The sequence below is a fragment of the Suncus etruscus genome, chromosome 4 (assembly GCF_024139225.1).
Source record: "Suncus etruscus isolate mSunEtr1 chromosome 4, mSunEtr1.pri.cur, whole genome shotgun sequence".
In the NCBI taxonomy this organism is placed as follows: Eukaryota; Metazoa; Chordata; class Mammalia; order Eulipotyphla; family Soricidae; genus Suncus; species Suncus etruscus.
The window spans coordinates 57,452,542-57,474,069 of NC_064851.1; the positions used below are offsets into that span (position 1 = coordinate 57,452,542).

Here is a 21,528-nt window from a genome sequence, read left to right on the forward strand (position 1 = left end):
AAAAGTATTGATTGTGTGAGGAGTCTTTACTAAAGAAAAACAATTTTAGATGGCCAGAGAAATAAGACAGGCATTAAGGCACTTAACTTGCCTTGTATGCAATTGACTATTTACTATTTAGTCCTCAGAATTGCATATGATTCCCTGAGCACAGAATCAGAGTAAGCAAGCTCTGAGCATAGTCGGGTGTGACCCCAAATCAAAACACTTTAAATAAAAAATTTTATATGGTTATCACCATCATTTCTAAGCACTTAGAGTGCTTTCTTTAAAGAATAACAGTTGATTAGGGTCAGAGCAGTAGCACAGAGTGGTATGGCGTCTGCCTGGCTGGTGCTAGTCTAGGATGGGCCACAGTTCGATCCCTTGGCATCCCATATGGTCCCCCAAGCCAGGAATAATTTCTGAGCACAAAGCCAGGCGTGACCCCTGACCGTCACTGGGTGTGGCCCAAGAACCAAACAAAAGAAATAAAGAATTACAGTTGATTTATTTTATGCAATTATCCTCAGCTTTAAAACATAATTAAAATTTTTATTGTAAAAGTCCTTTAAAGTTAAGCAGTTACCTTACTCTAAGACCATTGGTATTATATTGTCATATACAATAGCATATGTTATGAACATTCTCCAATGGATCTCTACTTTTTTTAATAGTTTTGAAAGGTTCTCATTTCTCAAGTATTCTTTATAAGAAATTTTTGACTGTCAATGAAAGTGATAGGTATCATTGACATAGGCTTGAGAAAGAGTCACTTTTAAACAAAAACAGTGCTGGGACAATAGTGCATGTAGTATAGGGAACTTGCCTTGTACTCTGCTAGCCCAAATTTGATCCTTCACACCCAATTACTCCCCCAAGCCCACCATGAGTGATTACTGAGCATAGGCCAAGAGTAAGTCTTGAGAACCAAATCTCATAGGGAACAAGATTGCCTAAACATCACATGAAAGATGCCATGTATCAAATATCTTGTCAGTACCCTAAGGTATTGTTGATTTAGACTTCCTTCAAATCTCTTTTGTTCTCCTGAATACTTAGAACTGTAAATGTATTTTTTGAATATGTTACAGTTCTAGAAGCGTGTCAGTATATCAAAGTATTTGTTTCTTTTCTTTGTGTGTGTGAAATTTTGAGTGAATTGTGTGAGAAATAGCACATGGCCAAGGTAATTTTAATTCTTAGGGTTGAGTTTATTTAGAGAGAAACTTTTCATGTGATTACTGAAAGCAGTTCATGTGGTGTTTAGAAAACTTTAAAAAATAGATTTTCATTTGACATATTGATGTCTTTCATTTTTAGCAAATAGTAAGCTATATTGGTAATATTCTATCTGGGGAATGAGTTTTATTCTTTTCTTGTTTTGAATGGCAATAGAGTTGATTATACCATCCTCTGAATTCTTAAGAAATACCCGTTTCGGGGGCTGGAGCCATAGCACAGCAGTAAGGCGCTTGCCTTGCATGCAGCTAACACAGGACAGACAGTGGTTTGAATCCCGGCATCCCATATGGTCCCCCAAGCTTGCCAGGAGCAACGTCTGAGCACAGAGCCAGGAGCTCTGCTGGGTGTGACATCTCCCCCCTTCCCCCAAAAATAACACCAGAAGAAATACCCATTTAAGTTTTTTTTTTTTAACATTAAACCTTGTAAATATATTAGACATTAGATGAGTTCAAATTTCTTTAATATTATTTATAAGTTTTTCTCATTTCTTTCACTACAACACCATTTAAAACAGCATTAATAAACACAATTTTACTTACTTTAGCAACCCAAAGGAAAACTTTTTCTTTCTGAGGCGAACTCTTTTGTTCTTACACAAAACCATTCTTTTAGAGTAGTATTTACTCTTGAGCAAAATGCAAACCTTCCTTGAGAAATCAACTAATCTTCTGAATTTTACTTTTGCTTCTGTATTTGAAAATGAACTGTGTACATCTCTTCTTGAATTCCCATGTTTTTAACACTAACGAAAGAAAAATACCACTTCTCTTTTTCCAATACTACCTGGGGTTTAGGCTTACGATTAATTAAAATCAGTTTGTTCTAGATCAGTGGATACCGGAACAGAGAGGAGGTATTTTCTTACCTGATAATGTTTGTGTGTTCCGATTCTGCTAATCCAGAAATCCAATTGCATTTGTTGGAATCATCCTTAGTTGTTATTTGTTAGGGAGTGAGCTCCCTCTTTCAGTTGTTTTCTGAAATTCACTCCCTAGATGTGCCTTAGATAGGGTAGAATTTTTACCTCTTTCAGAACACTGCTAAGAAGTTTTCAACTGGAACATAGTCTGAAGAAGCATTGAGAGCAAAAAAAAATTCAGAGTGGTGATTGGCCACCTCTGTTTGATTGACAGGTTGCAGGGAGAAACCCATTCGTTCTGGATTAATGGAACTGGAAAACAGAAAACAATTATCAGGTAAAAAAACCCTTTTCTTTAACCTTTGAAATTCATCATTTAAAAGATGAGTCAGAAAATCAAGGGATTTTATTACCAAGAAGAAAACAATTTAGTATCTATGAGCAGTGATCTCTGGCTACTACTTCCAAGGATTAGAAGAAAAACACTACCATACTACACATTCTTAGCCTTTGTTGAAAGGGCTTGATTAAATGCGAATAAATGAAGTATGAGGTGCTATTGCATTTTAAATCTGGGTTAGAGATGTGAAGCAGAATTCTGTGGGTGGGGGATATTGGTGTTGCTTTATTTTTCTGATTGTATCATGTCTCTGAATAAAGAGAACACTTTGCTTTTCCAGGTTATTAATCTGGCACTTTTCGTATGACTTTTACTTTGTTGTTCTGTTTGTTGTATCTAATCTTTACTTTATTAGGATGTATTCTTAGAGATCTTTTATTATAAATTTTAGTAACAATAGCAGCCAACTCTATCTTTTATTGACAATTTCTGATTGTTGATTAAAAACATTTCAGATTGAAGGCCAAGGACATGGTGCAGTATTTGACTGCAAATGCTCTCCTGATGGTCAGCATTTTGCATGCACAGATTCACATGGACATCTTTTAATTTTTGGCTTTGGCTCCAGTAGCAAATATGATAAGGTAAAATATTATGATTTATTTTCTCTAGTTCTATGTTTGTGTGACAGGTTTGTAATTGATTATATAAGCGTGGATGTGATCTTCACATAAATCCTGTTGAGTTCTTATAAGTAATCTGTAATGGACAGATTGGGATTATTCTAGCATAATGATGTATAAACTGGGAATGAGAAATACCCAGACAGGGTTTCTTTGGAATTATGTGTTTTACATTTTTGGGGAGCCCACAAGTCTGATTTTTCTGTGGATCTTAAGTCTATATGACCTCTTTATGGTAGCTAATGTTGAAGTTTTGTTTTGTTTTGTTTTTGAGCCATACCTGGCTGCGCTCAGGGGTTACTCTTGGCTCTGCACTCAGAAATCACTCCTGGCTCGGGGAACTGACCATATGGAATTGAACCCAGATCTGTCCCAGGTCGGCTGCGTGCAAGGCAGACGCCTTACCGCTGTGCTATTGCTCCGGCCTGCTAATGTTAAATATTAAAGAAGACCCTATCTGAGATAAGTCTCTAAAAGGATTGAATTGTTTGCCATAGTCATAAAGATAGAGAAAAAATACAAATGATCACAGATTATTTTAAGAAATTTCAAATTATTTGGTAAAATTTAGTCATAGTTGTGTTCAGCACACATTTACATCAGTAATTTTACTTGCTTTTGAATAATTGAAGAAAGAAACCTGTTAACCCTTTGAAAATCTTGTCACGGTAATTTTAAATTTACTATATTCTTAAGGAGTATGAAGTGTGTTTAATTATAGATTTCATTAGTTTATTTCAAATACATGGAATGATTTTTCTTTGCAAAATGATGGACAAATAATTAAAAATTTTAGTAATTAGAAAAGATAAAACTTAATAGCTATGTAAGTAGAAGTTTGACTTAATGATTAGTGCATACAGTAGGATTTTACTATTGGAAATCATATAACTTACTAAGTGTTAGCTTTTTATATATATAGTTTCTTGTTTGAGGGATAAAATTTATGAGAGCTGCTTTTCTGCTTATTAAATGTGGAAACTATAATATTTATATACAGTTGATCAAAGGGTTATTGTAATGCCATGTAAAATAATAGCCCTCTATTAGATGTCTCAAATTGTAAATTTTATTATTTTTATTCTTTCATGGACATTTTTACAGATAGCAGACCAGATGTTTTTTCATAGTGATTATCGGCCCCTTATCCGTGATGCCAACAATTTTGTATTAGATGAACAGACTCAGCAAGCTCCTCATCTCATGCCCCCTCCTTTTTTGGTTGATGTTGACGGTAATCCTCATCCCTCAAGATATCAGAGATTAGTTCCTGGTCGTGAAAATTGCAGAGAAGAGCAACTCATCCCTCAAATGGGAATAACTTCCTCAGGTAATTGCTCTTTTTTTTTTTTTAATTTTTGGGTCACACCCGGCGGTGCTCAGGGGCTACTCCTGGCTATCTGCTCAGAAATAGCTCCTGGCAGGCACGGGAAACCATATGGACGTCGGGATTCGAACCAACCACTTTAGGTCCTGGGTTGGCTGCTTGCAAGGCAACACCGCAGTGCTATCACTCCGGCCCATAATTGCTCGTTTTTCTCTCCAAATTTCTACTTTCCTTCTGAAGTCTTAGAAAATTACTAATTGTGTAATTCCCGAATTTGTTATATATTTGTACAGCAACATATTAATAGGTATCTTCCTTTGTTGTTGATGCCTATTAAACTATGCAGCAGTGCCTTAAGCAGATAGGATTTGTGCATTCCTACGATGAGTCAGTTAACAAAAAAGAATGCGTAGCTAGGGTCGGAGCAATGGTGCAGCAGTAGGGCGTTTGCCTTGCATGCAGCTGACCCAGGATGGAGTGTGGTTTGTTCCCCCGGCGTCCCATATGGTCGGTTCCCTGAGCCAGAAGTGATTTCTGAGTGAAGGGCCAGGAGTAACCTTTAAGCGTCACCAGGTGTGGCCCATAAACAAAAAAAGGTAAAAAAAAGTTTAAAAAAGGAATGCGTAACTAATACAGACTAATATATTTTTCAAAGTCTAATATAGACTAATACATAGTTCAAAATGGTGACTGTAAATAAATAATAGTATGATATTGGAGAATTAACACTAGTTAACCCATTAACGTTGAACTTTTTTTTTTTTTTTTTTTTTTTTTTTTGGTTTTTGGGCCACACCCTGTGACGCTCAGGGGTTACTCCTGGCTATGCGCTCAGAAGTTGCTCCTGGCTTCTTGGGGGACCATATGGGACGCCGGGGGATCGAACCGCGGTCCGTCCTAGGCTAGCGCAGGCAAGGCAGGCACCTTACCTCCAGCGCCACCGCCCGGCCCCTGAACATTTTTTTTTTAAAAGAAATGAATTTGGGGCCAGAGCAATAGCACAGTGGTAGGGCATTTGCCTTGTACGCAGCTGATCCAGGACGGACCTTGATTCATTCCCTGGAGTCCCAGATGGTCTCCCAAGCCAGGAGCCATTTCTGAGCGTATAGCCTGGTGTAATCCCTGAGCATCACCAGTATGCTGTCCCCACCTCCTGAAAAATAAATAAAAAAGAATGAATTTTAATGTTTATAAGATTAGAAAAACATGTTTCTGCTTTAGTGAAACGTGGAGGATGAATTGAATGTGAGTCTGCAGGCTCCTTTTCCCATTTTCATGTGTGCACTTATTAAAAATGATGGGAAGCTTCTGCAAAGAAAGTTTAATCTGTAAATTTTATTAAATTTTTTAATTGTAAGGGCCAGAGAGATAGCATGGAGAATAAGGTGTTTGCCTTGCATGCAGAAGGTCGGTGGTTTGAATCCCAGCATCCCATATGGTCCCCCAAGCCTGCCAGGAGCGATTTCTGAGCATAGAGCCAGGAGTAACCCCTGAGCGCTGCCGGGTGTGACCTAAAACAAACAAAAAAAACAAAAAATCTTTTTTAATTGAATCACTGTAAGGTACGGTTACAGAATTGTTTGTGGTTGAGTTGTAGGCATATAATGTCCAACACCTAACAATGTGTATTTCCCGTCACCAGTATCTCCAATTTCTCATCTGCCCTCCCTGCATGTTTTCCACTCCATTCCAGTCCCTCATTTCTTGCCACTATGTCACTCATTTCTCTTGTTTCTTCCACTTTTCCTTTTAGACACTGGTTTACACTGTTGTTACTAAGGGGTACCCTAAAGTGATATCTTGTTTATCTTCACCCAGTTCTTGTCTAGCGTGACCATTTCTACCATAACTACCATTATCATAGTGGTCTCTTCTCTGTCCTAACTCTACTCTTTTTTGGCAAGCTCCCTAACATAGACATGTATTCCTGGCCCTCATCTTTATTGATTTGGGTATTATTACTATAATACCTTACTTTGTATATCTCACAAATGAGTGCAATTATTCTGTCTGTCCCTCTCCCTCTGACACTTCTCTCAGCACAGTACTCTCTGTACCCATCTGTGTATAAGCAAATATTTTATTTATTCCTAACAGCTGCGTACATTGTGCCATAGTTTCTTTATCCACTCATCTGTTCTCAAGCACTTGTGAATGATGCTACAAAAAACAGGAATGCAGATGTCTTTTCTACATGTGTTTGGACCCTGAGGGTACATGTGATATTGCTGGGTCATATGGAAGCTCTTTTTTTATTTGCGGAAAGTACATACTATTTCCCAGAAAGTCTAGACTAGTGTATATTTCTCACCAATGGTGAATGAATCTCTTTCTCCCATATTTGCACCAGCACTGTTTGGTATTCTTTTTGACCTGTTTTAGTCTTTGTGATATAAGATGATATTTCATTGATTTGCGACTCCTTGATGAGTAATGATTTGCGGCACTTTTACATATATCTTTTGAATCAGGGATATGTTTCCATTTCCCTTTGTCCTCTTTTATTTTTTTAAAAGCAGTTTTTGTAATTTTCTTAGTATAGATCTTTTACCTCTTAAGTTGATTCCAAGGTACATGATTTTCTGGGGCAGAATTCTGAATGGAAATTTTTCCTTTAATAACTCTTCTCTTTCATATTTTGTATGGATTACTGCAAACTATTATCAAACCTGCCACTTTAGTATGCAAATCTATTGCTTCTAAAAGCTTTTGGTAGCACCTTTGGGATTCTTTAAATAGATGATTATGTCATCTGCAAACAGTGAGTGCTTGGCTTTTTTCTTTCCTGTCTGGATGCCCTTGATCACTTTTTGTAATCTAATTGCTATGGTAAGGTACTTCCAGTACTCAGAATAGTTGTGGTAAGAGTAGGCAACCTTGCCTTGCGCCATATCTTAGATGAATGAATGGCTATTAGTTTTTCTTCTGAAAAGGTGCTGGACTTTGTCAAAGGTTCTCTCTACCTCTTGCTATGATCAAAGGATGTTTATATTTTCTTTTATTGATATGGTTTATTATATTGATTGACTTGCATATGTTAAACCATCCTTTCATCTCTGTGAAGAGACCTACTTAGACATGTTGTATAAATTTTTTGATGAATTGTTGGATTCTTTTTGCTAGTATTCTCTTGAGGATCTTTACATCTTTCTTCCTTAAGGTTGTCAGCCTATAATTCCTTTTTGTTCTTGTTGTGTCTCTGCTTTTGGTATCATAGTGAGGTTAACTATCTGATAGACAGTAAGAGAGAGTTTCTGTTTCTTCAATTTCCTTCATAGAGCCTGAAAAGTATTAATAGTAACTCACTAGTAAATCCATTTGGGCCTGGACTTTATTTTTTGGGAAACCTTTCTATTACTGTTTCAACTTTTCAAAAGTAATAGTTCTTTTTGGGTATTCTAAATCATCTTGGTTCAACCATGACAGTTTATAAGAGTCTAAGAATTTACCCTTTCTTCCAGGTTCTCATTTCTGGGCATAAAGGTATTCAAAGTAATCTCTGATTATCCCTTGAATTTGTGTAGTGTTGTGTCAAGTCCCCTTTCATTTCTTTCTTTCTTTTTTTAATATTCTATTTAATGGAAATGCATCACATACTAGACTTAATTGACCATATGTATTTGTTTCCAGGTAAATGAGAGCAAAAGTTAAAAAAAAGAACTGGGCCCGGAGAGATAGCACACCGGCGTTTGCCTTGCAAGCAGCCGATCCAGGACCAAAGGTGGTTGGTTCGAATCCTGGTATTCTGTATGATCCCCCGTGCCTGCCAGGAGTTATTTCTGAGCAGACAGCCAGGAGTAACCCCTGAGCACCGCTGGGTGTGGCCCAAAAACCAAAAAAAAAAAAAAAAAAAAAAAAAAAAAGAATAAAGGAAAAGAGAAGAAAATTAAAAGAAAACAAAAAAGCACAGTAGTAAGCACATTTGTAAAAATTATTGTATCTTCAATTAAGTCATTAATACAGTGGCAGAGGATTTAGTAATCTCTTGTTGTTAGCTCTCCATTCTGCTAAGTTAATGTGTTCCTATAGGGTTGACAACATCAAACAAATGATTAGAAATTCAAAGCACTGTTACTGATACAGCAACTTTTCGGAGTGTGTTCTCAGCTTCCAGGCCTCCTGAAAGAAGGAATATACAGGGGGAGGGTACTTGCACTCACTCTATGAAAGAGGATACCCACACTTGCTTCAGAAAGTCCTGGTGATATTAGCTCAAATTGGTATCCCCGAAGAGAATCAGAGGGACACTGAGGCAGGGTCATAGGCAAATCAGTGACTCTGGGTAATGGAGTAGCCATCCATGATACTTTTGACTTTTCCTTCTTCATAAGGGTTGTCTTTCTGATACTCTGAGATGCCAATGATTCTTAAAAATCTTACGTTGTTCCTCTTTAATTCATTCCAAAGTTCCCTTGGCAGCTGTTTATTTTAGTACCTCTTGTATCTCTACTATAGTCTGGCAGTGTTACGCAGCTCATTTTTGTATTCGCTGATTGTGTCCTCAGCATCTGTTCTTTTGGTGAGACTTCCCAGTGAGCTTTTTCATTTTGCCTAGTTTGTCAGTTTTCTCATTTCTGTTTGAAGTTTTCTCATTTCTGCTCTGTATCCTTGTGAATTTCATTACCTGTCTGGCAGACCGGAACTACCAGTTCTATTTCTAATTCTACCACTACAATATCCCGTGCTTATTGCCATGGTTTCTTTGAGTTGCTTGAACATCTTCAAGATTTCCCCTCTAAAATCCTTATTAGAGCTATTACATAGCTGGCTGATACTTATTTGGTCATCACAGCTTCTATCTTCACTCACTAAGCCTTCTGCAGTTCTGTATTGCTTTCTCAATGTGACCTTTTCGGTCTCTTGGGTTTTATTACGCTTTATAGTTTGATTCTGACTGGAAAAATGCATGTCTACATCACTTAACTCTACAGCTGTGCTCTTCACCATGCACACTGACCTATCTAAGTGCAAAAAAAGGGACTTCTGAGTCACCACCAGGACCATGCTCTGTCTCAGTTTTTGTGACAGTGTGTCTCATTCTAGGTCATCATCAAGCAAAATTTAATTTCAAAGATAAGTAAATTGGGTTGACTAAATATTAGCCCTTTTTTGTGGACTCTCATAGGACTGAACCAAGTTTTAAGTCAGCAAGCAATTCAGGAAATGAGCCCATTAGACAGCATGATCCAACGACTACAACAGGAGCAAGACTTAAGACGTTCTGGTGAAGCAGGTATCAATAATCCCAGCCATTTAAGTAGAGGTAAGCAATGGTTCTTTCTATAAAATGTTTTAGAGTTGAAACGTAAACTTCAGCCAGAGAAGTGTTTAAACATAATACAATTCACCCATGTAAATGAGTATCAAGCTGTAAAGTCTAATGTTTTTGAGGAATCATGGCAGAGTAAATTTATTTAATTATGGCACGTATGTAAAGTAATATATTATAATGTATATAGATCATATTTTTGGTTTGTTGGGGTGTTTAGGGCTTACTCCTAGCTTGGGAATCACTCCTGGCATGCTTAGGAGAACATATGGACTGCTAGATTGAATCCAGGTTGCCCTCATTCTTAGTAAAATGCCTTACCCACTGCTTCAGCCCTGAAGTCATATTATTGTTTCATTGTCTTATTTTAGTGTATATTATTAAAAGTTTAGGAGGTCTATCAGTTTAAGTATATCTTTGTATTTGTTTGGATCTTTGGTTGGTTTTGTTTGTTTTGGTACCACCTTAGGAGTCATTCTTAAAACTGCTTGATTGGAAAGCACAAGACTTCAACATGCAAAACAAGCTCCCCACTCATTAAACTATCTCTGGCATTGGGTTGTCTGTTTTTATTATAGTGTAGTTTTTAAACCTTAGTGTTCTCTTTTATTTTCTTTTTTTTTTTTTTTTGCTCTTTTTTCTTAAGCCATTCTATTACTTTGTGTTTATAATCAATGGTGATGATTCATTAATTTTTGAAGATTTACTTATTGAATTACTGTGAGTTAACAAGTTACTCATGATTAAATTTTAGTACATTATTCAGTCACCAATCCTTCACTAGCATTCACTTTCCTCCACCTGTGTCTCTAGTTACCCCCTTCTTTCTCCCCCAGAATGACTGCTTCCTCTATCAATTCCTATTGTACCCAAAGCATATTTCTTTATTTTCTATATATGTACCCTGCTATGTTTCTTTATAATCCCACATAGGAGAGAGACCATTGTGTCTGCCCCTCTTTATTTGATTAACTTCACTCAGTATACTTTACAAAATCATCCATGCACACTGTATGATTTTATCTTCTTACTGTTGAGTAATATTTCATTGTGTACATATACCATAGCTTTTTTTTTTTTTTAACCTAGTTATCTATTCTTGTACAATCGGTTTGTTTCCTGATTTTGGCTATTGTGAATTTGGCTATTGTGGCTATTGTATTTTTGGCTATTGTGAATTTGGCTACAATTAATTTAGGAATGTAGATGTCTATTCTGCTTTGTGTTTTTGAACCCTTGAGATATATCCTAAAGAGTAAAATTGCTGGGTCATATTCAGTTCAGTTATTTAAGTTATTATATTATTCCTGATTATGTAAGGAATGTTCATATTTTTTTTCCAAAAGGCTAGACCAGTCAACACTCCCACTAGCAGTGAATGAGAGTGTCTTTTCCCTGTACTCATGCCAAAGCTATTTGCTGTTATTCTTTCTTGATTGTGCCAGTCTTGGTGGTAGGAAGTGGTATCTTATTTTGATTTGCATTTCCCTCATAATTAGTGATGCAGATAATTTTTTTATGTTTCATTTGAACATTCACATTTCTTCTTTGAGGAATATTCTGTTTATCTTTTTTTTTTTTGATGGGGCTGGATTTTTTTTTTTATTTTCAGTGCTTTAGAGAATAAAGGGTTGATATTGATAAAAGGTTGGATATTAGCCCTTTTTATGGAACAGTGGACAAACAGGTTTTCTCAATATATGAACTTTTTTGTATTCTGTTCATTTTGTTTGAGGTGCAAAAGCTTCTGAATTTAATGTATCATTTGTATTGGATATCAACCCTTTGATATGAATGGCGAGCAAATAGGTTCTCCTGACGCGTCAGTATCTCTGTATTTTGGTTATCATTTTGTTTGAGTTGCAGAAGTTTCTGAATTTAATGTAGCCCTGTATGTATATCTTGGCATCCACTTGATTAGCCAGTGATTTTCCAATATTATGGAGAGTTTCTCTATATATCTTCTATATCTATGGGTTCAGGTCCGATATCTAAAACTTTGATCTGTTTTGATTTTACTTTTGTACATGGCATTAGAAAGGGGTCTGAGTTCATTTTTATGCATGTTGACTTACCAGCCTCTGCAAAGCTATTTGCTAAAGAGATTTCCTTACTCCATTTAATACTTCTTGCTTATTTCTTGAAAATATTCAGTTCTCGTATCTGAGGGTCTGTCTATGGAGTCTTCAGTTCTTTTCCATGGTCCGAGAGTGTCCTTATTCAAGTGTTTCGCTGTTTTGATTACTTTTTTGCCTTATAACTACAATTTGAAGTTGGAGAAAGCAAAACCCCTCATCTTTTTTTCTGAGTATTTCTTTGGACATTCAAGTGATTTACTGTTCTGGTTTTTGTTTGTTTGTTTGTTTGTTTGTTTCTTACAAATCCTTGTGTCAAGGGTCGACTTTCAATAGATCACAGCGAGGGAGCTGCTCTGCTACGTATGAAACCCTGACCCATGATTTACTGTTCTATATGAATTTCAAGAATTTTATCTATTCTTTGAAAATTTTTGTGGGTATCATTTTAGGGATATACTAAGTCTGTATGATGCTTTGGGAACTATTGCCATTTTGAAATATTTATCCTCCTAAACCATGAGCAGAGGGGATGTATTTCTATTTCCTCATGCCTTGTTTTATTTTTTAGGTAATATTTTGTAGTTTTCTTTAAGCTGATTCCTAGGTACTTGATTTTTTTTTCCTGAAGCACACTTGTGAAAGGGATTGGTCTGGTTTTGTTTTGTTTGTTTGTTTGGTTTTGTTTTGTTTTTTGGGGGGCTTACTCCTGGCAGTGTTTAGAGGATCAAACCCAGGTTAGCCACATGTAAGGCAATCATCCAACCCACTGTATCCTCACTCTTGCCCTTACGTGACATTATTTTTTTTGTTGTTGTTGTTGTGGTTTTTGGGTCACACCCGGTAGTGCTCAGGGGTTTTTCCTGGCTCCGTGCTCAGAAATCGCTCCTGGCAGGCACGGGGGACCATATGGGACGCCGGGATTAGAACCGATGACCTTCTGCATGAAAGGTAAACGCCTTACCTCCATGCTATCTCTCCGGCCCCACGTGACATTATTAACAAAGTGAGGACTAGCCCTGGGCTCTGGGCTCGTGGTTCTTTAAGATGAAGAGGACTAGAGAGGAAGGATAGGAGGACAAAAACAGAATAAGAATGAAGAGTGACAGGAAGGACAAATGTGGCCTAAGAGTCTGTAGACATGGGTTCTGACCTCACTTTTGCCTCACTGTCTGATATTGAACTAGTATCTTGTCCTCTTTGGGCCTTTGTCCTTCCCTGAACGAAGAGAGCTTGGACCTGCCCCAATCTGAGCTCCTTGTCAGGATGTAGACTGAGACATTGAGCCAGGCACAGAGGTCATCCCCTTCTGCAATACAGAATGGAGGTCTCCTGGGGGTTCCTTGTTTGGGAGTATGAGATTTTCTTTTTCTTCACAAAAGCCGCTCCCCGCTCGTGTGCCCCCTCTCCCTCATATTTGTTCTGCTCCTCCTGTATTCCTGTCTCCCTTCACTCAAAACTACTGGGAATACAAGGCAGACATTTATGTACAGGCTCTGTTACCTGCAGCCTGTCCCCTGTTTGAAGGAAGTTGGGTTAAGGGGGAGAGAGCACAGAGAAAGAAACCCCCTATGTTGTTCAGGCGTGAAACAGACTACAATGAGAGGCCCCCAACTTGCACCCTTTTAGGCTCTGCCAGCCCTGCCACTTCCCTGATAATTGATTTTTAAAAAAAAAAAAAAATTTCATTTCATTGCTTGCATAAAGAAAAGTCATGGACTTTTGTTGTTTTTGTTTTGTTTTGGGCCACACCCACCTGCTCTCAGGGGTTACTTCTGGCTCTGCACTCAGAAATCACTCCTGGCATGCTGGGGGACCATATGGGATGCTGGGAATTGAACCTGAGTTCATCCTGGGTTGGCCACATGCAAGGCAAATGCCCTACCTATGTGCTCTCTCCAGATCTATTCATGGTCTTTTGATACTGATTTTCCTTCTTCCTTCCTTCCTTCCTTCCTTCCTTCCTTCCTTCCTTCCTTCCTTCCTTCCTTCCTTCCTTCCTTCCTTCCTTCCTTCCTTCCTTCCTTCCTTCCTTCCTTCCTTCCTCCTTCCTTCCTTCCTTCCTTCCTTCCTTCCTTCCTTCCTTCCTTCCTTCCTTCCTTCCTTCCTTCCTTCCTTCCTTCCTTCCTTCCTTCCTCCTTCCCTCCCTCCCTCCCTCCCTCCCTCCCTCCCTCCCTCCCTCCCTCCCTCCCTCCCTCTTCAGTCTTTATGGCAAGTATTTCCAATACTATATTAAATGAAAGGGGTAAGAGTGCAACCTAGATTTGTGCCTGATTTTAGAGGAAAATCTTACTTTATCACCACTAAATATAATGTTAGCTGTGAGTTTGTGGTAGATGGCTTTCACAATGTTGAAAATTTTCTTCAACTCCCATCTTATTGAAAAAATTTTATCATGATGGGTGCTGGATCTTGATAGATGTCTCTGTATCTACCAAAACTATATAATTCTTGATTTTTCCCCCTGTGTTGATTGAATTGGTGTGTTAAATCATCCTTGTATCTTGAGTTGAATCATACTTGGTTATGGTATATGATCTTTTTAATGTGCTATTGTATTAAATTTGCAAGTATTTTGTTGAGGTTCTTTGCATGTGTATTCATCAGTGGTATTGGTTATTAATTTCCCTTTCTGTGGTATTTTTTTCTGCCTTTGTTATAATGGTAATTTTACCTCAGAAACTGGGAGAGTGCTTCTGTTTCTTAAATTTTTTGAAAGAACTTGAAAATGATTGTCAATAGCCCTTATCTTTTAAAGGCTTAGAAGAATACTAGTGAAGCCATATGGGCATGCCATGCCTATTTTTTGTAATTATCATTTTGATTTCCTCAACAGTAATTGGTTTGTTCAGTTTTCCTTGTCATAAATCAGCTTGTTAATTTATCAGCCTATTAATCTACTTAATTTAATAATAAAATGTTCAAGAATCTGTTCATCTACCTCAGGGGTCTCAAACTCAATTTACCTGGGGGCCGCAGGAGGCAAAGTCGGGGTGAGGCAGGGCCGCATAAGGGATTTTGCTTACTGAATATTCACAATAAAAAATCACATTAGTAAGAAAAAAAATCGCATTAAACATTTGCATACCCCGAATGGAACTGCTCGGGGTATGCGAATGTTTAATGCGATTTTTTTCTTACTAATGCGATTTTTATTGTGATTATTTGGTAAGCAAATAATCTCGAATACTGCGATATTTGAAGGCCGGCAACGGGCCACAAAATGTTGTACGGAGGGCCGCAAACGGCCCACGGGCCGCGAGTTTGAGACCCCTGATCTACCTTTGATGGCACATAAGTTTTCAAAGTAGTCCCTGATGTTCCTGTGCATTTCTGTGGTATCTGTTGTGATATCACCCCTTTCATTTCTAATTTGGTTTATTTGGATTCTAATGAGCATAAGCATGTCTTGTTTATGATTTGTCAAATCATCTTTTTTTTCTAAAGGATTTTGTTTTATTTTTAATTAAAATGTATTTCTCTTGTTTTATTCTTTTCTTCCATTTCCTTTGGCATCTCTTTATTGGTCCATTTCAGTTTCTTTTTTTTTTTTTGGTTTTTGGGCCACACCCTGTGATGCTCAGGGGTTACTCCTGGCTATGCGCTCAGAAGTTGCTCCTGGCTTCTTGGGGGACCATATGGGACGCCGGGGGATCGAACCGCGGTCCGTCCTAGGCTAGCGCAGGCAAGGCAGGCACCTTACCTCCAGCGCCACCGCCCGGCCCCCCCATTTCAGTTTCTTAAGTTGTATTGTTAGATTATTTATATAGACCCTATCTTCCTTTCTGATGTAAGTGTACAAATGTGTTGCTGTGCAATTGTCTCTGAACACTGTTTTGTTGTGCCCATACATTCTAGTAAGTTGTGTCTTCGTTCTCATTTGTTTCTAGGCATCTTTTGATTTCCTTTTACTCACTGGTTATTCAGTAGTGAGCTGTTTAATATCCAGGTGTTATTATCCATAGTTATTTTATCCTTTTCTATTTGTTACTAAATTATATTTTCAGTGAATCATGATCTGTTGATTGATAAGAGTTATCTATATATCTGGATATATAGATCTGCCAAGTCCCTCTCTTCCATTTCTTTACTGATTTTTATTCTGTTTGATCTATTAAGAAGGTATAGTATGGGGTCGGAGAGATAGCATTGAGGTGGGGCGTTTGCCTTGCATGCAGAAGGATGGTGGTTTGAATCCCAGCATCCCATATGGTCCCCTGAGTCTACCAGAAGCTATTTCAGATCGTACAGCCAGGAGTAACCCCTGACCGCTGCCGGGTGTGACCACCAAAAAAAAAAAGGTATAGAGTATTACTGAAGTCTCCAATTAATACAGTTTTGCTATTAATATCTTCTCTTATGTCTAGGAGCAGCTATTTTAAGTATTTTGCTGATCCCTCATTAGGTGCATATATGTTAGGATTGTGTGTTCTTTCCTGATGTGAAATAAGCCAGAGGGAGAGAGATAAATGCAGAATAGTCTACTTATCTGTGGGTTTTAAGAAAAATAAAAGACATTTTTGCAATAATTCTCAAAGACAAAAGAGAGGAGGGCTGGAAGGTCCTGCTCACAACATGAAGCTCACCACAAAGAGTCATGAGTTTAGTTAGAGAAATAACTACATTGAGAACTATCCTAACAATGAGAATGAATGAGGGAAGTAGAAAGCCAATCTAGAGTACAGGCGGGGGTGGGGTGGGGAGGAGTGAGACTTGGGACATTGGTGATGGTTGCACTGGTGAAGGGGGCTGTTCTTTACATTACTGAAATTCAACTACAATGATATTTGTAATCAAGGTGTTTAAATAAAGATATTTTAAAAGAAAAAGAAATGGCCTTCACTTTTCCTATGGCTTTTTTTTCCCTCTTTTTTTTTTTTTTTTTTCCTGCTACTTTTTAAGCCTGAAGTCTATTTTGTCTGATGCAGGTGGGGATCTTGGCCTTTTTGAGAGTTATTAGCTTGAAATGTTGCTGTCTTTGATTTTGAGTTTGTACTTGCCCTTACTACTCAAATATATTTCTTGTAGCTAGCAGAAGATTGGATTTTTTGTTTTGTTTTGTTTTGTTTTGTTTTGTTTTGGGCCCACACTCAGTGACATTCAAGGGTTACTCCTGGCTATGCGCTCAGAATTTGCTCCTGGCTTGGGGGACCACATAGGACGACTGGGGATCAAACCCAGGTCTGTCCTGGGTCAGCTGCATGCAAGTCAAACAAAATGCCCTACCTCTGTGCTATCGCTATGGCCCCTGGATTCAATTTTTTAATCCATCCTGATACTCTGTCTCTTTTTTTTTTTTTTTTTTTTTTTATATTTTTGGCCACACCCTGTGACGCTCAGAAGTTGCTCCTGGCTTCTTGGGGGACCATATGGGACGCCGGGGGATCTAACCGCGGTCCGTCCTAGGCTAGCGCAGGCAAGGCAGGCACCTTACCTCCAGCGCCACCGCCCGGCCCCCAGATACTCTGTCTCTTAATTGGTGCTTGAAGTCATTGACATTGAGTGAAATTAATGTCACAGAGTTTGCACATCTTTAAGTATATGTATGGGTGTTTATATTAAGTACCTTTTGCAGAGTTGGTTGTGTATCTGAAATTAAGTAGGGAGGGAGGGAGGGAGGGAGGGAGAGAGAGAGAGAGAGAGAGAGAGAGAGAGAGAGAGAGAGAGAGAGAGAGAGAGAGAGAGAGAGAGAGAGAAGAGAGAGAGAGAGATCCCTTGTTTTGTTTAGTTTTACAATTTTTTTAGGAGGCCTTTGGTCAGACCTCTTACTAATTTTTTTTTCTTTTTCTTTTTGGGTCACACCCGGCTTTGCTCAGGGATTACTCCTGGCTCTGCACTCAGAAATCGCCCCTGGCAGGCACGGGACCATACAGTCCTTCTGCATGGAAGGCAAATGCCCTACCTCCATGCTATCTCTCTGGCCCCTCCAAATTTTTTGGAATTACCAAAAAATATTTCAGTAAAAAAAAAAATTTTTTTTTTTGAAACCTGTTGCACAAGTCTTTGAGAGTTTACAAAACTGTGCGGTACTTTTTGTTTGGCTGGTTTGGTTTTTGGGCCATACCTGGCAGCGCTCAGAGGTTACTCCTGGCACTACACTCAGAAATCACTCCTGGCAGGCTCAGGGGACCAAATGGGATGCCCAGTATTGAACCCAGGTCTGTCCTGGGTCGGCCTCGTGCAAAGCAAATGTCCTACTGCTCTGTTTATCTCTTCAGCCCCAGCTGTGTGTTATTAGTTGAGTGTTTTGTGTTGTTTTTGATTGTTGAGACTCTTTGACTCCTATGCTACTTTTCCATCAAATTTGGTATGCTGCTTCTCATCTGTCACTATTGAGGAATTTCAAGGTTTAACTCCTGGATATATAGACTTAGGTCTGTGAATTTACCTGACTATGGCTGTGGAATGTGGGCGTGGCTGCTCAGAAGTATAGGTACTTGAGAGAAGGTGCCTGTCCTGAACACCCAGAGTTTTTCAATCCACATGTAGGTTTTTGTTATAAGCAGTGGAGAATTTTTTTAATTTTGCCTGGCAAAATTTTTTCTCTGCACTCAGAAATACCCCTGGAGGACTCAGGGTACCATATGGGATACTAGGGATTAAACCCTAGTCCACTGTGTGCAAGGCGAGTGTCCAACCAGCTGTGCTATCACTTCGGCCTCTGGAGAAGTATTTTTAAATAAAATTTCGTACATTAATTTTTTTCATTTAGGCTCTGTAAGTTCTACCTCAGAGGTCCATTCACCACCAAATGTTGGACTAAGGCGTAGTGGACAAATTGAAGGTGTACGACAAATGCATAGCAATGCACCAAGAAGTGAAATAGCCACTGAACGGGATCTAGTAGCTTGGAGTCGAAGAGTGGTAGTACCTGAACTGTCAGCTGGTGTAGCCAGGTAAGAGTTGTAACATTTTATGTTAGTGTGTGTTCAAAGAATCTTTGCAGTTCCCTAATTTAGTTTTAAAGTTTCCTGAAGAGCTAGTATTTTTTATGACTCCAGGAGAAATTTAATTTTCAGTATAATAATTTTTTAAATCATTTATAAAGATGATATGAAAAGGGATATGTTAATGGAAGAAAATCATAGATGTGAAAGGACTAAATATATACCTATAGATTAGAGTTACTTAAATAAGCACAAAAAACACCTCAGGGGCCGGGCGGTGGCGCTAAAGGTAAGGTGCCTGCCTTGCCTGCGCTAACCTTGGACGGACCGCGGTTCGATCCCCCGGTGTCCCATATGGTCCCCCAAGCCAGGAGCAACTTCTGAGCACATAGCCAGGAACCCCTGAGCGTTACTGGGTGTGGCCCAAAAACCAAAAAAAAAAAAAAAAAACCTCAATATAACTGATAGAAGTTCTAATGTTTTCATCTTTAATCTTGATTTTAAGTGGGTGTAGTAAATACCCACCTTTAAAACATTTCTAAGTATATGAAAAACAATAATTAAAGAGATATAAATAGAATTTTTTCTTAAATTTGACATAGTGTGAAGATTTTATTTCTTGCATGAAAGCATGCTATTTTATACTGAATCCCAACTGTAGGTAACACTGGCCTAATAATGCTTGTCCCTTTATGAGACAGCTTGGTTCTTCAACAAGTAGAAGAGGACACACATTATAAGTAAGGACATAGAACTGGATTATTGGTATTGTTTGCTTGTTTCCCTTTTTCAAAATATATTAGTTAATTGGTTCACTGTTATTCCCTTGTCAGAAAGATGTAAGGAAATGAAACGAGACTAGCAGTGACTTGTTGACTAATAATGAAGAGCCTGGCTCATGGAAAGAAAGATGAGTGGGAGAGGTTTTGTTTCTTTTAAGTATTCTTTAACTTAAACTTTCATTTAAGCCTATGGTTAAATGAAGCTAGTAACATTTCAAAATTGAACAAAATAAGTAAAATTTTCTGGAAATTTTCCTCCCTGTACTTCATACTCTTCTTCTGAAATCTTTATGTGATTTACCACTGTGTGATAGACTGCTTGTAACTTAGTTCTAGAAAATTAAAATTGGTCAGACTAGTATGTTGGTTAAAATTAAATCCAGTGCTCATAGTCTCTGGGCTATTATCTATAAAGAACTCTAAAGGTCAGTGGTGAAGTAATAATTTAATGGAAAAAGATTTTATTAGATGCCCTGTCTATTTAAATATAAAGAAATATAAAGTACTCAGATGGCAAAAATATATATATAAAAAGATATTCTAGATTTTTAACTACTAGTGAAATGAAAATTAAAACCCCAGTGAAATTGTTGTTATCATTTAACATGATTAAAGTAGTAGCCCAAATGCTAGGAAGGATATAGAGAAATTTTAGGATTTTCATGCATCAGTCACTCCCCCCAAAACTACCATTTTCTTCAGAAACAACATGAGAACAATATATGTGGCTCATACAGGTTCATTCCCCCCACACCATAAGGTTCTCTGACTGAATCTTGTCATTCTTTTCTTCCCTACCCACTAGCCTGCAACAACAAAAACCAAAACGTGCAACTACTATATCATCCAATGATTGTGATTATGGAGATTTCTCAAAAGAATAAAAAGATTATGTTCAGATAAAAACTTACAAGCAAATAGTTAATAGCTTTTCTTGTATTTGTAAAATCAAGAAACAACTGAGATGTCTTTGAATTATGTATTTCTTTATATAAACTGATAAATCCACACCATGGAAATAAGACAATAACTTAATAAAACCATGAGGGAATTGTGCTATGATATAAATCTTAGGGTAATAAACTTAATCTTTCCACTTATGGATGACACTGACTAAAATAGAAATAGAGGACAGATATATGAATACTTAAATTGGAGCTGGAAAGGAGAGGGAAAAGTAGATATAATAGTAAAAGGGCAGTACCAGGGATCTTCAGGGTGATGGAATGGTTTTGTATCTTTTGGGGGGGGGGTTACTCCTGGCTAAGCGCTCAAAAATCACCCCTGGCTTGGGGGGGCCATATGGGACGCTGGGGGATCGAACCGTGGTCCTTCCTCAGCTAGCACTAGCGCCACCTCTCCGGCCCCATGGTTTTGTATCTTGACTTGACACATAAATGTGATAAAAGTGAATAGAATTGAATAGTCATGTTACTGCATAAAAAGTAAAACGGGAATTCTGAATAATAATAGTGATTTGTGGGGGCCAGAGAGATAGATGGAGGTAGGGCATTTGCCTTGCATGCAGGACAGTGGTTCAAATCCCGGCATCTCATATGGTCCCCCAAGCTTGCCAGGAGCAATTTCTAGAGCCAGGAATAACTTCTGAGCATTGCCGGGTGTGACCCAAAAACCAAAATAGTAATAGTAATAATAATAATAATAATAATAATAATAGTGACTTGTATAACACGAATACCAAGATCATGATAGCATTTTTCTGTAGTTCTGGAAAATGCAACCATAAATGGGAAACTAGCTAAACTTTTTTGTAATTGTATGTGAGTCTATAATTAACTCAATAAAATTTTTAGGGCCCGGAGAGATAGCACAGCGGCGTTTGCCTTGCAAGCAGCCGATCCAGGACCAAAGGTGGTTGGTTCGAATCCCGGTGTCCCATATGGTCCCTCATGCCTGCCAGGAGCTATTTCTGAACAGACAGCCAGGAGTAACCCCTGAGCACCGCCGGGTGTGGCCCAAAAAAAACAAACAAAAAATTAATTAAAATTTTAGGGATAAAAATCTACAAATGTTATAAACAAAAATCAGAACTTTATTTTAAAGGGATTTAAATCTTAT

At 38.1% G+C, this 21,528-nt stretch overlaps 1 protein-coding gene across 1 annotated transcript in view; it reads left to right on the forward strand.

Moving 5' to 3' along the window:
- Positions 1-21,528, forward strand: part of PHIP (pleckstrin homology domain interacting protein) — a 161,006-nt gene that overhangs the window by 68,756 nt on the left and 70,722 nt on the right. The window contains exons 16-19 of the mRNA XM_049772308.1: positions 2,942-3,070; positions 4,214-4,439; positions 9,562-9,699; positions 18,493-18,676. Coding sequence (XP_049628265.1) covers positions 2,942-3,070; positions 4,214-4,439; positions 9,562-9,699; positions 18,493-18,676 — 677 coding nt within the window. The remainder of the gene's footprint in view (positions 1-2,941; positions 3,071-4,213; positions 4,440-9,561; positions 9,700-18,492; positions 18,677-21,528) is intronic.